At 47.0% G+C, this 15,777-nt stretch overlaps 2 protein-coding genes across 17 annotated transcripts in view; one reads left to right on the plus strand and one right to left on the minus strand.

The window, feature by feature from the left end:
• The first annotated feature begins 470 nt into the window (after nucleotides 1-470).
• Nucleotides 471-3,200, plus strand: LOC4577561 (zinc finger protein 571). 2 transcript variants are annotated; one of them, XR_009765771.1, is made up of 4 exons: nucleotides 471-674; nucleotides 745-1,430; nucleotides 1,518-2,922; nucleotides 3,019-3,200. XR_009765771.1 is itself a non-coding variant. In XM_001237210.3 (3 exons), exons 1-3 carry the CDS (start codon nucleotides 531-533, stop codon nucleotides 1,657-1,659), a joined length of 972 nt encoding a protein of 323 aa, XP_001237211.3. In that variant the 5' UTR covers nucleotides 471-530; the 3' UTR covers nucleotides 1,660-3,200. The 2 variants fall into 2 exon arrangements, 1 of the variants encoding a protein (XP_001237211.3); XM_001237210.3 differs by having other exon boundaries at nucleotides 1,518-3,200.
• A 641-nt stretch (nucleotides 3,201-3,841) lies between these two features.
• LOC1270605 (disco-interacting protein 2) overlaps nucleotides 3,842-15,777 on the minus strand; it is a 199,555-nt gene continuing 187,619 nt past the window's right edge. For 13 of the 15 annotated variants that reach the window (XM_061653304.1, XM_061653303.1, XM_061653302.1 and 10 more), the window contains 11 exons: nucleotides 14,776-15,734; nucleotides 14,558-14,694; nucleotides 13,935-14,490; nucleotides 10,637-10,857; nucleotides 10,051-10,516; nucleotides 9,884-9,974; nucleotides 7,896-8,058; nucleotides 7,333-7,830; nucleotides 7,029-7,265; nucleotides 6,582-6,942; nucleotides 3,842-6,035 (listed from right to left, as the gene is read on the minus strand). In XM_061653304.1, the coding sequence (XP_061509288.1) occupies nucleotides 5,932-6,035; nucleotides 6,582-6,942; nucleotides 7,029-7,265; nucleotides 7,333-7,830; nucleotides 7,896-8,058; nucleotides 9,884-9,974; nucleotides 10,051-10,516; nucleotides 10,637-10,857; nucleotides 13,935-14,490; nucleotides 14,558-14,694; nucleotides 14,776-15,734 (3,793 nt within the window). In that variant the 3' untranslated portion in view covers nucleotides 3,842-5,931. The remainder of the gene's footprint in view (nucleotides 6,036-6,581; nucleotides 6,943-7,028; nucleotides 7,266-7,332; nucleotides 7,831-7,895; nucleotides 8,059-9,883; nucleotides 9,975-10,050; nucleotides 10,517-10,636; nucleotides 10,858-13,934; nucleotides 14,491-14,557; nucleotides 14,695-14,775; nucleotides 15,735-15,777) is intronic. The other 2 variants (XM_061653292.1, XM_061653305.1) reach the window with 1 other exon arrangement.

Consider the following 15,777-nt stretch of genomic DNA (forward strand, 5'->3'; position numbering starts at 1 on the left):
GGTCAGATACACGGGTATCAACGCCAATGATCATTATTCAATTCCCACTTACTTCTGCCCATACAACAGTACAGAGGGAAGGAGAAAACTCTCAAAGCGAGGGAAGCTCCACTGTGTCGCTATCTCACCAACAGATGGCGCGTCACCAACCTTTTTGGCTGTTTTAAAAATGCATCAGTCGTTCACCGTCTGCTAAACGAAGTCTTTTTAGATTCCCTTTAGGTTGCGAGCTTGAGTCGTTTAGTATCCGTTTAGTGGTCGTTCAGTAAATTTGTGGTACCTGTGTATAAAACATGTTTAAAAATTCAGTTATATTTTGCATAGTTTTGTTTGTTTTGCTCGACTTACAATTTATAGGACAAAACGACATAGTTAACCGCCCATTTCAATCTCTTACTTCTCTCTCTTTCTCCCGCCATGTTTTGTCCTTTGGGAATGTGCTTGCGAACTGTCAGTTGATGTTTTGATTTGACGTTCATTTGTTTACAAGACAATTCAAAGCGAGAAAAAAAACAGTTTTGCGCCGAACTATGAACAACGACTGTGTGGATTTGCGATTAAATTTTGAAAATTTGTGTCGCTTCTGTCTTTCCCTAGAAGATATTGTGCCTTTGTTCATTAACTCAACCATAAACGAAATCCTGATCGATGCTGTTGATGTGCTCCTGCCCAAGGTTTGGTTCGCAGCTGGAGCTTTGATCGATCCCTAGCGTATAGTTTAACGATTTCCCTTTGTTCCCTTAGGTTGATGAGAACGATGGACTGCCCAACTGTGTTTGTGCCCGGTGCCATCAAAGGATGGCCGATTTTTCCAAATTTGAGGCAACTGCTCTGGAAGTCTACAACAAGCTGCAAAGCGTCATAGCTTACCTTGATGAAGTAGAGGATGATTGTAATCCCGGGTCTCAGCCGATGCTCGAGGACGATGCTAATGACCAGCTAGAAACGTCCCCGAATGCAATTGAAGATGTTCCCGCACAAGAGGTGGAAAGTACCGCACTGGAAGCCGAAATTGCAGCAACAAAAACACACCCTGCATCAAAACCCACCCGCCGCCCAAAGAAAGCTTGTCCCGTGTGCGGCAAGCTGGTGTCGCAGATCAGCAAGCACATGCCGGTGCACAGCAGCGCAACGAAACACTTCGCCTGCGAGCAGTGCGACAAACGCTTTGCGCTGTCGGCCAGCTTGCGGAAGCATCTGAAGATACACCGGAACGTACGCAACTATCGGTGTGAGCACTGTGGGGACAGTTTCTGCGATCGGTCCTCGCTCAGGTATCACCTGGCCAAGCATGGGGGTGTGCCGGGGTTTGCGTGTGAATTCTGCGACCGGCAGTTTTACACCTCGTCCCAGTGGAAGCAACACCAAAGCTTGGCCCACCGGGAGCGTTCGTTTCGGTGTGATGTTTGCGGGCAGGCGTTTCTGCTAAAGTAAGTGAATTTTCGGGGGGGTAAATGGGAGCATTCCGAGGATGAAAAATAATCATGTTTTCCTTCTTCTTTTTGCCATCATCTCAGACACCATCTGATGGAACATGCGCAACTGCACACCGATGGACGTCCGCACGAATGCGACGTGTGCGGTAAAGCTTTCAAGCGGGAACGATACTTGCATGTTCATAAGCGACGCCGGCACACCATGAAAGAGGAAGGGGAGTGATGTCATTGTTTCATGAGGTGAAATTGTACTGCTGTCTTGTACGAAGAATTGCCATTTTAAGCACTTCAAGCAGGACCTGGACCTAAACATGGCTCTGAACTCCCCATGTTGGAGCTTTGCTGCCGAGATACGTTCATCTCCTGGACACTCTGTAGTTAAATGCTCTAACGGGTCAACCAGACGGGACCAGACGTACTGGTAGGCATATGACCTCATGCTGAGGATGTTGAAGGTTGTGGATCTAGTGGATATGGCGGTGGACTCATTGGAATAGATCGCCAATATCATGACCATGAGCTCGAAAACTACTGCTAACATGAAGTAAGAAGAGTTAGTCAGCCAGCACCCTAGAGACTAAGGATTTTATTTGGAGGAGGCCCTAGGCTCCAAGAATTACTCCAATAGCGATGACAGCAATCCCGGCGAGGCACAAAATTGTCTAAATTCGAAAAATAATAATAATTAATAGAAGAAAACATCCCGAAAGTGAAGCCATTTGGCATCCCGACCCTTAATATCATAATAACTAAAAACGCATTTCATCATTGGTTATAGAGCATAGACGCATATTTAGACAATATTTGAAAATGTATCCAACAGTTATTAGAGTAACTCTCATTTTTAGTTAAAAAAGAAAATTATTTGAAACAAAAATGAAAACAGTTAATAAAACATGTTAATTGAAGAACATTTTCAAAAAAACCCATGAGAAACCCTGTACGCGTGTGATATCGTATACTAACACAGCTGATCACTAGAGATCACCTCCATCGTCGGATGCTCTCTTGTTATCAAATGTTCTAATTTCAGGACGATCGAGAATGAATTCTCTACATACCGGTGGCCCCAAAAGGAATGGAAGAGAGAGAGAGAGCGGTATACTTGCATCCTTTACCAGCCCGCAATCACATCACATACACTACCGTCGATCAACTTCCCCTCTGCACGGACATGAATGTGGGAAGATCGTATACTAACGCAACTGCTCACGAGAGATCATCATCCTCCTCCATTTGGATGCGCTCCTGGTTCCCGAAAGTCAAAATTCTAGGTCACCCGTTTTGATCACTCCAGCATCGACTAGCAACGAGAGCAAGATAGAGAGAGATCGAGAGAGCATTTCCCCTCCATCAAGGCTCACACACACACTCAGCCTCTATCGAACATTCCGAGTGTGATAACAGGAAAGCGATACACAGATAACTGATTGGAAGGATATTAGAAAAAAGGGGGTGGAGCTACAGTATCAAATACATCAACCATGTATATACAAAACCCATTTAAGCTGGTATTGAAGCCCAAGCCAAACTGGTAAAAGGTATCCTCTTCTGATTGCTGCTCTCCTGTTACTTTTCATAGATTGATTTCGTTGACTCTACGCGGCGGCGCGGTTTGTTGAAATCGTCTTCGGTTCCTGTGAATCCTTTCCTCCTGCGAGCAGAGCAGTACCGGTATGGCAAACGTTGTAAATCTCATCTCAAAAAGTGTTAAACACATACATTTATTTGATAAGTGTTCTTAAATAGAAATATAACATAAAATGTGGTTTTTCTTTCGTGCAACAATTTTATTTTCCTTTCTAATGCTGAACAGGTCCTGCGGTTTTTCTTTTTACCGCTATTCCAACGATCGTCGTCAATTTGTTGTTGTGTACGTCTGTGAGTGTCTCCAGAGTGTTTACTAACTGAATATATCATATTTTTGAAAAAATAAATTTACTTTTTTCTTTTTTTGAGTACTTAGCACTTGATGCAGAAAGCAAGATGTTCTAAAAAAGATGTACTAATGCGAAAAACCAACTTAGAAAATCCTTTCTAAGAATAATTTCCAACACGATATTGTCTAAAAAGGATTCTGAAACTATAAAAATTAGTATTTTACGTCATGTTTACAACACATTTGTAAAATAATGAGGCGAAGCTTAGAAATTTACCAAGCAAAACAACAATGAAGGATTCAAAACAATAACACTAAGAGTCATCTACTAATGAAGGCAAGCCTATAAGAATCCTGTAAGACTATTTCCAACGGCGAACTATGGGTCATCAATTGGACGAAAACTTCTGAAGAAAATATTCCACTAGAATTCCAAAAGAAGAAGAAGAAGCAGCTATACGAAATTCCACTCCAAAACGCTTTCTTTGGAGAGAGTCAAAAAATAATACACACAAAAGCAGCAAGATTACAGAGAGAAAAGGAGAGATTTGTTTCGTGTATTTTTCTTTAAACTGACTTGTTTGTCTGTTTTTCTTTCGCTTACTTAAATTCACCTTATACACAGATAATTCTATTCCTTCCTGTTTCCTTTCTTCATTTTTCACTATACCTTAATAATCACAAAAAACGGAAGTAGTAGTAGTAATAGTAATAGTAGTAATAGTAGTCGTAGTAGTAGTAATAGGTAGTAGCAGTAATTGTAAACCTACCGAAGAAGAAACGCGCTCTAAATCTACACAGTTTTTCTTGGGGGAGGAGGGTGGGGGGGTGGGGGCTGTTCTGGAGGGAAGGGTTGAATACAGTCGAAAGAAAGCGCGCGCTGCTGGCACACGCTTACATCATCAGGGCGGCGCGCTGTGGCTATTACTATTACTGAGAACCCAATAGAACTCTTCCTACCTGCTATCTTTTTGTTTTGTTTTAATCCTTCGCTGCGGCTGCCGCACTAATAAGTATACACACACACTCTAAGAGGGACGAGAGTTGGGGGGGGGGGGGGGTCTCTATTGGGACGTACAATAATATATTTAAATGTTTATATGCTCGCATTTATATAGAGTCGTTCACATCATCGAGAGTCTGCCATGGCGCATAACAACCAAATGACTTAGAGAGAGAGAGAGAGAAAAAAAGTGAGAGTGTTAAGAAGGGTTGTAGTACTATGTAGTAGTGTATGTAGAGGCTCGAACTAACTTCGCTGCCAACAAACGTTTACCACCGTCGTCGCCTACTCAATGTGCCTCCTCATTGTCTCCTTTTTCTTTAATGTGTGCGTGTGTGTTTTTATGCGAAGTAGAAGAAGGATGGTTTATGTTGATGGGTATATGCCGCCTTTTGCAGCCCTCTCTTGTTTTGTCATTAATGCTTATAAATGGTGGTATGTACAGAAGAATGGACACGAAAGCGTCAAAACCTTACTATGCGTTTCCGATTGCTGATTACATTTTCATCCGATTGATAATAATTATTCCAACACGATTACTGCTACATTTCACCTTACACAGGGACAGGACAGACGTAAAACCTATCGCACGATGTACTTTCTCTCGCTCTCTCTCTCTCTCTCTTTCTCTCTCTCTTTCCCTCTCTTGTTTCTCATTTCATAATCACAAACAACATTACGGTAGATATTTCGTACTAGAAGAAAATTAACTACACATCACTACAAGACTGTGAATGGCTGTGAAGAAGAAGGAGCGGAGCGGTGTTGGCAAAACTGGGAAAAGGGGGAGATGAAAAATAACAGTGCTGCCTGCTGTAGTATGTGAGTCGCCCAGTGCCTACTACACTACGCTCGCTCCTGCGTGCATTGTTGCATTTGCAAAACTGTACATTTCGTTTGCTGCTTGCATGCTACTACGATGCGCCTCGCGCACACTACTCTACCATCGAGCTCGTGTTCCCTCCCCCTGTTGGCAGTAATCGATTGAATAGGGTTGGGGAGAGGAAGGTGCGTGTCTCTAGCTTGCTTCATTTCAATCAACTGCAAACGGTGCGGCGCTTTTATCGATTATAGGCGCGCGCGCGTCCTTGAATCATTTGATTACTAAACAAGTTTACTATTTCTTCATCTGCGCAGGCAGGCTACTACTACTCTCTAAGCGCTCCGTTTTTCATCTTTCTCACTGCTCACTGCGCTAAATCGACTTGTATATTAATTGTGAGCAAATGTGACGTTTTTTGCTGTGCTTCTCTTGCTATTGTGCTTCTGTTGCAGTTACGTGTTTTATAATTTATTGGCGGCACCACGCCACCTATCATCGCCTAGCAAAAGCGCTCAATATATATATGTATGTATATATATAGATCGTACCGCAAAGAAATTGTCCCTGAACACGACACACTGTATTGTATACATTCCCGCACGGCTTCACTCGCACTTGGTTGGTGGTGGTGGTGGTAGCCCGTCGTCCGAGGCAGTTTGGTTTTTTTTTTCTTTTGCGTTATGCATTCTGCATTCATTGCGCTGACACACCACACAACCACACATGTTTTGCTTCCCTTTTCCATCTGCAACAACGTCCCGCGGCGGCTCTTCACGGCCCAGCGCAGCGCTTACATGTTGTACGCAACGTAGATCGGGTCGAGCTGATCGGCGAGGAAACCATCGCGCAAATGCATCCGCTGCTTTTCACCACGGCTGTTGATCGGTACAACGCCTGCAACAAAAAAAAGGGCAAAGTTAGAGAGCAAATTCATTCAATTATACTCTTTTTTTTCGGTACAACAACAAAGAAGGCATCCATTGTTGTGATGGGAAAAATGAAATTTTCGTCGGAATCGATTCCAACTAGTTCCGCAGTTTTCTGGAAACGATTCAGGATAGTAGGTCGAGACAGTTTCCGGAATCTATTCCAGTTTTGGAGCCAACTCCGTCTCCGGAATCTGCTCTGGAATCAACTCTAGACTCGGCTACGGAATTGGTTCCGGAATCGGCTCCGGAATCGGCTCCTGAATCGACTCCGGAATCGACTCCGGAATCGACTCTGGAATCGACTCCGGAATCGACTCTGGAATCGACTCCAGATTCATTTTTGGATTCGACTCCGGATTCGACTCCGAATTCGATTCCGGATTCGACTCTGGAATTGGAATTGATCCCATCATCGGAATCGGTTCCGGAATTGATTCCGAACACGGAATCAGAATCGAGTAGGTCCGATTCCGAGCTCCCCCCCCCACTAATCCATTGCATAGACACGTACCGGGATCGACGACAACGACGACACCCACAATCAGCTGATGCTCCTCGAGCACGGTGTTCGTCACGAGCGGTACCAGATCGAGCGCCTCCGACTCGTTGCCATCCAGCTCGACCACCACGACCAGCAGGTTGGTCCAGGTGAAGACGGCACACTCGGCAATCTTCTTGTGGCAGCGCAGCACCGAATTCTCAATGTCGATCGGATGGTAGTTCATGCCGCGCAGCGTAATCACCTCGTCGAGCGCACCGACCACGTAGACGGCATCGTGCAGCTCCTGCTCGTTGCCCGCCACCCCACCAGCCGTGGCCACTGTATTGCCGCCCGCGTTCGAGCTTGTCGTTGAGTTGAGCGTGTTGTGACCCTGTTGTGAGAAGATGAGCGTACAGGCGATGATTTTGAGAAGCGATCTTTAACAGGGATTGCTCAATGGGAGCGTCCGTCTCTCACCTGTGAATGGATTGATTCGGTATCCGAATCGCGACTAGCTATGCTCGGTGTGGTTTCGTCCAGTATCGAGCCGGCCTGGGAGCACTCGGTGCGCCGCAGGAACCCGAGGTAGCCGGTGCGGGCCCACGTATCGTTGGTCGAGCAGCCCGTCACCAGCTTGGCGTTGAAATGGTCGTTGTAGTCCGTTTCGTCGCCGTAGATCGTAAAGTAGCCGTTCGAGTTGTGCGGCGATTGGACCTGTGAGCAAAATGAATTGTGACGCAATTAGCAATGTGACGACACAGAAACAAACAAGCGAACCTACCCAAATCTCCCCGAGATGCGAATCGCCACACTGGCCCTTCGAGTCCGGGTTGGCGATGATCACCTTCACGCCCGGCAGCAGCTTGCCCGACTCGACCAGGCAGAGCGAGTTCGGTGCACCGCGCTCGACCAGCGCCACCCGGTTGTTGCGCAGCGCCCGCAGATCCACGTACACCTGCGCACTCTCGGCCGAGCTGGCACCCTGCACGCAGATGGCCGGATTGACCCGGCACCCGAACGAGGTCGAGACGCAGCGCGTGTTCAGCCCGAGCGCCTGGAACAGCTTGCAGAACTGCTGCGTCAGCTGGACGCGCGGTCGCTCCTCCGCCACGACCACGCACGTCCGCACGCAGCCAAGGTTGATGTTGCGCTGCTTCAGCGCCTGGATCGAGTTGCTCAGTGCTTTCGTGCACAGCTCGATCACGCCGTACGAGCAGAAGGTATCGCGCACCCGGTACTGGGACAGCGTGCTCAGCCAGAGACTAGGATTGGCTTCCACCTGGGGAGTATTTAGAAGATGTTGTTAAGAAAATGGTGAAATAGTGGAAGCATCGATTTACTTACCTCGTACGGTGCGATCAGTATCGAGTGGTGACCACTGTACACGCTGATCAGCGTCCACATGGAGAAGCCAAGGCCACAGTACGGATCAAGACAGAGTGCTACATGGCGACTAGGGTACAGCTCGCAGGCAAGCTTCAGGCTGGCACAGAGACTCGACAGGGATCTGTGGGGGGGTGAAAAGTTGGACATTTTCAAATCATTATTGTTGGGTAATTTGCTAATTATTGCACACTGCGGATAAATTGTTGTTTTTTCTAAATATTTCTAAAACATTGAAGAAACAGCTAGCATTTTTCCTTAATTATTGAGCATTTCTGTTGCATATTTCACTAAAAGGAGCAACATGCCTACTAAAGAGCACATATTCAATAGTTGGCAGGGAATCGAAGTTCAACCAGTGAGTTCAGACTGTATTTTGTAAACAATAATGATGTATGCTAACGTTTGCATTAAAAAATGGACAAAAGTTATAAATTTTTCATGGATTTATCTTAACCCGCACTAACAAAACGTTAATTGCACTTCCAATAATCGTATCCCATGAGTAAGTAGACACAATTTGACATCTCCATCAGTCGAACTCTAACCGTGGTGGCCAAAAAGTAAAGCAACTTCGAAGCAACGCGATCAAAGAACGGCAACCCGCTACGTCTAAAGCGGACGCCGTGAGGCAGTTTGTGGACGTCGTATACGTCTATTTCAGCATCTGCAACATCTTGTATCTATTAGACAACAATCAGAGCTCCCAGGCAAAACCCAGTTGTTAATAACTCACGTCCATAAGTGACAAGAAGCTCCAAAGGATCCAAAGGATACAACCACATAAAAAAGATCATTTTTTAATGAATTTTTAAATTTTTTGCAACATATAACAAGAATATTGTAACCAGTGCTGCAAAATGTCACTGTCAATGTCATAAAAACATTTTATTCAAACAAAATCCGTGTCAGTGTCACGTACTCAATATTGATAATCAGAGGTGATACTCAAAACGATTGGTGAGACCAATGCATGCTTCGTGACACTTTTGCGACCAACGCTTGATCAGTCACTATGTCACGACTTTTTTTTCTCATGACTGTGATCAGTTTTGCAAAATGTCACTGACATAGTCATGACAACTTCTGGCTGAAACAAAATAATGTCAGCGTTACAAACTATACTGTGATGATCAGAGATGAGACTCAAACAGTTGTTGCGATCATCACATGCTGGGTGGCATTTAGTGCAACCAACTCTTGACCAGTCACTTGGTCGTGACATTTTCTGTCGGTGATCATCACGATACACATGGAAGATATGCGGTGCTTGCGAGTGGTTCCGCGAAACATAATGAGCATGTTTTCTCGCTCTATTTGACCCGACACCAGACAATCAAAGCAGACAGAGTGAGAAAGCATGCTCATTTTGCTGCTGGGGACCACACGCCAACTATATTCCAAGAATGTTGTGAATATCACCGACAGCAAATGTCGTTACTAAGTGAGTGATCAAGAATTGGGTGCCAAACAAAAAGGACACTAAGCATGTGATTGATCCGCAAATTGTTTGAGTCTCACCTCTGATCATCTCAGTGGTGTACGTGAGCTGATTTGAACTTCGTTTCAGTCATGAGTGTTGCTCACTGAAACAGTGGCATTTGGCAGCACTGTTTGACACTTGTTTTGACCCAGCCAGAAAAAGTCATGATTATGATTGTGACGGCATTAAGCTTAGCTTGCGAGTCAGAGCATCACTCGCACGTCGCATTCGGCATGTCATGACGCACTTTCATTGTGTATCAGCAATGAGCATCAAGCTTCCACGGATATGTTCATTGGTTTCGTGGGCAAATATCTCGTGATGCTCATGACATTTTGCAGCACTGATTGTGACTTTATCCATCTCAAACAAATGAAATCCGTTGGCTGTTCCCTCAAATGTGTGGAACAATTGGCATTGGCAAGGTATTTCGAAATGAGTGAAGCTTTCCGCACGACAAACTTACCGATGCGTGATGATAACGCCACTCAGCCGACCACAGGTGGACACACTGAAGTCAAGATAGGCCGTCGAATCCAGCGTACTGTTGGCAATGGCTGCAAAAATGAAATACAAATAATTACACCAAATGCTCCACACCTTCCCCGTCAGCTCTCAGCTATCATTCCTTACCGGCCAGCTTCCGTTTCGGGTTGTCCTCGATGTCCAGGATGGTCGGCCAGCTCTTCGGATCGATCGAGGTGGCCGCCTCGCGCGATTTCAGCAGCTTGATGATGCTCTGGATCGACAGGATGATGCCGCTCTTGGACACGTCCACGATCATCCGCACGGTCGGCAACGTGGTGATGAGATTCTGCGGGTGCGGCGGCCGTATGGTGACTGGCACGGCGCCCAAATACAAACACCCGTAGAACGCGCAGATCAGATCGAGCCCGGGCGGGAAGATGAGCGCGACGTGATCGCCCGGATTCACCTTGCCCCGCTCCTGCAGCAGGGCGGCTATCTTTTCCGCCCGCTTGTGCAGCTCGGAGCAGGTGAGCGTTTTCGCGACCGCACCCTTCGCGTTGAGCAGCGTGTACAGGACGTGATCGGGCGATGAGTTTGCGCGCCATCGCAGCACGCCCGTAATTAGCTGATGCTGTTTACACGTTACAGAGAGAGAGAGAGAGAGTGAAAAAGAAGGAGTAAGGACAATGGGCAAAACACAATTTGCAGAAATTATGCGAGAGCGAGATCGTGAGACGATCGTCACACCTACCTTGCGTTCGTTATCGTCGGCCAAACCGATATCGCGGCCCTGGGCAGAGGCAAGCCGATTGCCCTGCACCAGATTGCCGACCATTACCGAAGCAGGGCCAACGGAGGCATCTGTACCGGTGGTGCCCGTACCAGTGCCGGTGCCGAGTCCAGCCACACCGCCAAGGTTCGTGGCGGACGATGAGGATGACGTTCCGGAAATTTGAAGTTGTTGGATAGAGCCTGATTTTAGTGTATGCAAATAGGGGAGGGGAGGACGGGGGGGGGGGGTGATTGTTTGTTTTTTTTCGGTGGGTGGGTTTTCGTAGTTTGCACATAATGTGATCGTTCGTTTTTTTTTGTTGGTGAGATCAAAACGAGTCCATCATCAAGTCGGCGCGTGTCAAGCGCGCAAAAGCGTAGTCGCACGCGACGCAAAAAAAAATGTCCACAAGACACATACAGAGACAGCAGAGCGACGCAAGTGTGTTCAGTGTGTAGGCAAAACAAACAAAATGCGGAATGGTTTGTGTTTGTGTGCGCAATTTGTTTGAAATAACAAAACGATTATGATCGTGTGTTTTGTAGCAGCGACACCATAAATAGTGAAGTTGTAAATTATGTGTGGTGAGCAAAATACATAATATATTCCGCATTGAAAAAAAAAAAAAACAAAACAAACGTCCAACAACAGTGTAGTAGTTTTAAATTATACACAAAACAGTATATAATGTGTATGTGAATAAATGTAATATGTACATGTGAGAAGTGTGAAAAGCGTTTTGTTTTGTGATGTGTACGACAGTAAGGTGATGATGTTGTTGATGATGATGATCGGTGAAGAGTTAGAATTATTGTGTATCACACACACACCATACACACCGGATGCCATCAAGTGCATTCGACACAATGCAGTCGATACGCGAAAAAAAACCCCAAACCAGAGCGGTTGTTATTATTAGTTCCATTCAGAGGTCAGCCGTTTAAAAAACCGAAACACCACGAAACCACGTGCAACAATTTTTTAGTAGTAGTTTTGCACAGCATTTGCCAACCCCATACCACAATTTGATGTTGTTGTTGTTGTTGTTGTGGGGGATATTAGTAGAGTAATATTATTTGATGATTGCATCGCAATTGTTAGGCGGTTTTAGGCGCGATTGTTGGAATGAATTAGTTTTTTGTTTTTGTTTTTTTTATTGGTTTGGTGAGGAGAGAGCAGCATTTTGGAAAAGAAAATTAATATAGAGAGAGAGAGAAGAGAGAAAGAGAAAATGATATTAATTTTGAGAAAATGAAAAACTATACGAAATCAATGGCACACCATCACATACACAATCAACGCGGATTGTTGTGAGAAAGAAAAAAAACCATTACACACGCCAATTTGTTTCCGGAAAAGAGGGGACTAGGGGGGGAACGGGGCTGGAGAGAAAAGCATTCGCAACAAGGGAGTGTGAGGTTGGAGGTTGGTTGAAAACAAGAAGGGTTTCGGTAATTTGAAATTAAGAAAAAACGGCCAAAAACGGAGATTGATGCAGGTGTTGATGATGATGAAAGGTGGACAATTGGTTCGGTTGGTTTAATTTCTTATTCAAATATGCTGGAGGAGCCACCGAAAATGTGATCTTTGCGAAGTGATACGTGACACGTGTGTGGACACACATATGATTTGAAGGGAAAGGGAAAAGAGTGACTTCAGACTGCCACTCCTTTCGGTAATGAAACTAACATACACGTACACGCACACGCGAGAGTTTTCTACAGATTCTAGCGACAGTCTAAATGATCATGCACACGTCTCTAGCGATGTTGTGGTTCCGCCACCGAATTAATTGTGATTTGGTTTTGTTATTAGTGTGTTGGTGCAATGAAATAGCTAAAATGTTGTAAAGTAAAAATAATACCCTTTACCCATTGAAACATACTTGAATATTATTATTTTTTTTGAGGAATTAGTCTCCGCAGTACGGTATCGCTCGCGTTAATATTAAAATATGTTCCCCGTCATGCAATTGTTATACGTTTAAATTAATTGTGATGCAGCGGCTGGTAGATTATGAAGTGCTTTGTGCTCTAGAAACGTGTCTTGGATGTTGTTTGCATATTGCTGGAGGTAATACAGTAAAAGCATGACGGGCGGGAGAGTGTGTAATGGTGTTGTCCAGTTATCGTTTCAAGCACACAGACACACACATACACGTCAAACATACAAGCTCGTTTTGATGGTGAAGACGAGGAGCTAGCTCTATGAAAGAACAGTTACTATAATCGATTCAGCTCGATTGGGGTATATCGATTAGTGATGGGTAAGTACCATTTTTTCCGGAGTCGTATCGACTCTATCGCTCAACAAACTCGCTCGGACTCGTTCGGACTCTACTGGACTCTACCGAACTCTACCGGACTCGTTCGGACTCATCCAGACTGATCCGGATTGATCCAGATTGATCTGAACTGATCCGGACTGATCCAGAGTCGAATCCGGTTATTATCCAGACTGATCCAGACTAATCCGAACTAATCCAGACTAATCCGAACTGATCCGAACTGATCCAGATTGATCCGAATTGATCCAGAGTCGAATCCGGTTATGATCCGGACTGATCTGGACTAATCCGAACAGACCCGGACTGATAAGGAGTCGAATCCTGACTGATCCGGAGTCGAATCCAGACTGTTCCGAACTGATCCAGAAGTATCAGAATTGATCCGAACTGATCCGAACTGATCCGGACTGATCCGGAGTCAAATTCGATTATGATCCGGACTGATCAGGACGGCTCCGGACTGATCCAGATTCATCCGAATTGATCCGAATTGATCCGAATTGATCCGCATTGATCCGATTTGATCCGAATTGATCCGAATTGATCCGAACAGATCCGAAGTCGAATCCAGACTGATCCGGAGTCGAATCCTGACTGAACCGGAGTCGAATCCTGACTGATCCGGAGTCGAATCTGGACTGTTCCGAACTGATCCAGAAGTATCCGAATTGATCCGAACTGATCCGAACTGATCCGGAGTCGAATCCGGTTATGATTCGGAATCGGATTCATATTTTGAGCACCAGAGTCGGAGTAGATCCACGAAAACGCTTCGGATTACCCATCACTAATATCGATGCCACACACATACACACACATATACACGCATACAAATACACACAAGATGCGATATTTAAAATTGAATGGTGCTGACAAGAAGAAGGGAGTGACGACGACTACGAAAAACCCGCAATGTAACATTCCACAATGTTTCGATTCCGAGGGCCGACGAGGGAAGTGCTGTCTGGGGGGGCTGTTCGGTATACGTACCGTGGTGAATTTCGCGTGGTTTTGGAAGATTGGTGACGCACGTGTGCGGGCACATGAGCACATTCGCCGGGTGCAGCGAACCCTCGAGGAAGCGGCGCCGCGCCTCGGTCAGATGGATGCCGCCGAGCGGCGTCTTGGGCAGATGGTTCGGCGGCACCAGTGCCAGACAGTAGATGCCGACCTGGTGGATCGAATCGACCGCCTGCAGCACCCGCGACATCCACTGGAACGATTCTTCCTCCGAGCAGTCGGGCCGCTGCTCCGCAATCACGCACACGCGCTCGTCGCGCAGCACCTTGATGCTGAACACCGCGATCCGGCCGCGGTAGATGAAGCGCATCGGCTCGACGGCCAGCACCGTCGCGATGATGTCGTCCGAGTTGTGCTTGCGCCCCGTCACCGTCATCAGGCCGTCGCGCGAGCCACAGACAAACACGAGCCCGCCCGGCCCGAGAAAGCCGAGCAAACCGCTGCGCACGTACACCTCGTCGCCGATCGGTTTGCCCGGGATCGTTTCGCCGTCCTTGGTGGTGGGCGCTTCCAGCAGTGGCTGAACCTGGCGTGTAAAAAACAGTGTCATTTAGGCGCGGCATTCCAGGATGTTAAGTGCAAAGTAAGCGTACCTTGAAGGAAGAATTTGTCATTCCTTCCAAACCATAGTAGGCCGTACCGCTCGAACCAGACGTGACGCAAATTTCACCAACTTGATCAGTTTTGCACAGCACTGGTGGGCCATCGGCGCTGACCACAACCATTGTAGCTGAAAAATGATAAGAAAATCAAACAATTAAACTTTTATGATCGCATCAGATCCTAATAATGCAAAAACTAAAACACATACCACTCGGCATAACCTGACCACAGTCCTGCAGCGTAAGCGATGTGAGCGAATCTTCACTATCGACCCGTACCACACCGTGCGACAAGGCGGACATCGACAGAACGCCCCGTCCCGTGGCCGACTGATTGTACCCCCCAGCGGCCGATCGGCCCGGCCGTCGCAGCGACACGGTAAACACTTCCGAGCTGCTGGCGCACGGACAGATCGCATCGGGCCGCAGCCCCTTCGACTGGAACACGCTCAGAAACTGGTCGCAGCTGGACAGGGACCACGGGTTGGCACCGTCCGCCACCAGCAGCATGCGCAGCGAGGACAGCGAAATCTCCTTGTGGTCCTTCGTCGCCAGCAGACCCCAGTGCAGATCGCGACTCTTCACCAGACAGCAGGACGCCCGGTACTTGGTGATCAGCTGCATCCACGAGGACGGGCGCAGCTTCATCAGCGCGTACGGGATGAACAGCACGTGCATCCCGTTCAGCACGGACGTGAGAATGCTGTGCCAGAGGCCAACCTCGCGCTTGAAATCCAGCACACACACGATCGTTTCACCCTCCGTGTAGTGGCAGGCCATCGTGAGCGCCCGGCAGTGGTTAATCATGGCCTGGCGCGTTACGGTAACGCCCATAACGCTACCCTCCTTGTCCGTCGTGTACTCGATGTACGCGCTCGAGTCTTCGCTGATGCGATTGTTGTTGGTGTTGAAGTCTTTCGGCACCTTCGGCAGGTGCTCCGTCACGAACCAGTGCAGCCGGGGCCAGCCCTTCAGCTTGGCCACCTCGCCGGTGGATGATTTCGGCAGCCCCTTCAGGCACGCTTCCGACGTGAGCGCCACGTGCACGCCGCACGAGCTGAGCAGAAAGCCAACCTGCTGCGGTGGCGAATCCGAACTCGACAGCGGCAGCTCGATCGGGAGCGGCACAAGCCCACGGAACATGCAACCGTACCAGGCGGTCAGGAAGCTGGAAAACAAAACACGGAAAAACGCCCCATTAAAACATATCG

This window comes from Anopheles gambiae, chromosome 3, assembly GCF_943734735.2.
Source record: "Anopheles gambiae chromosome 3, idAnoGambNW_F1_1, whole genome shotgun sequence".
Lineage (NCBI taxonomy): Eukaryota > Metazoa > Arthropoda > Insecta > Diptera > Culicidae > Anopheles > Anopheles gambiae.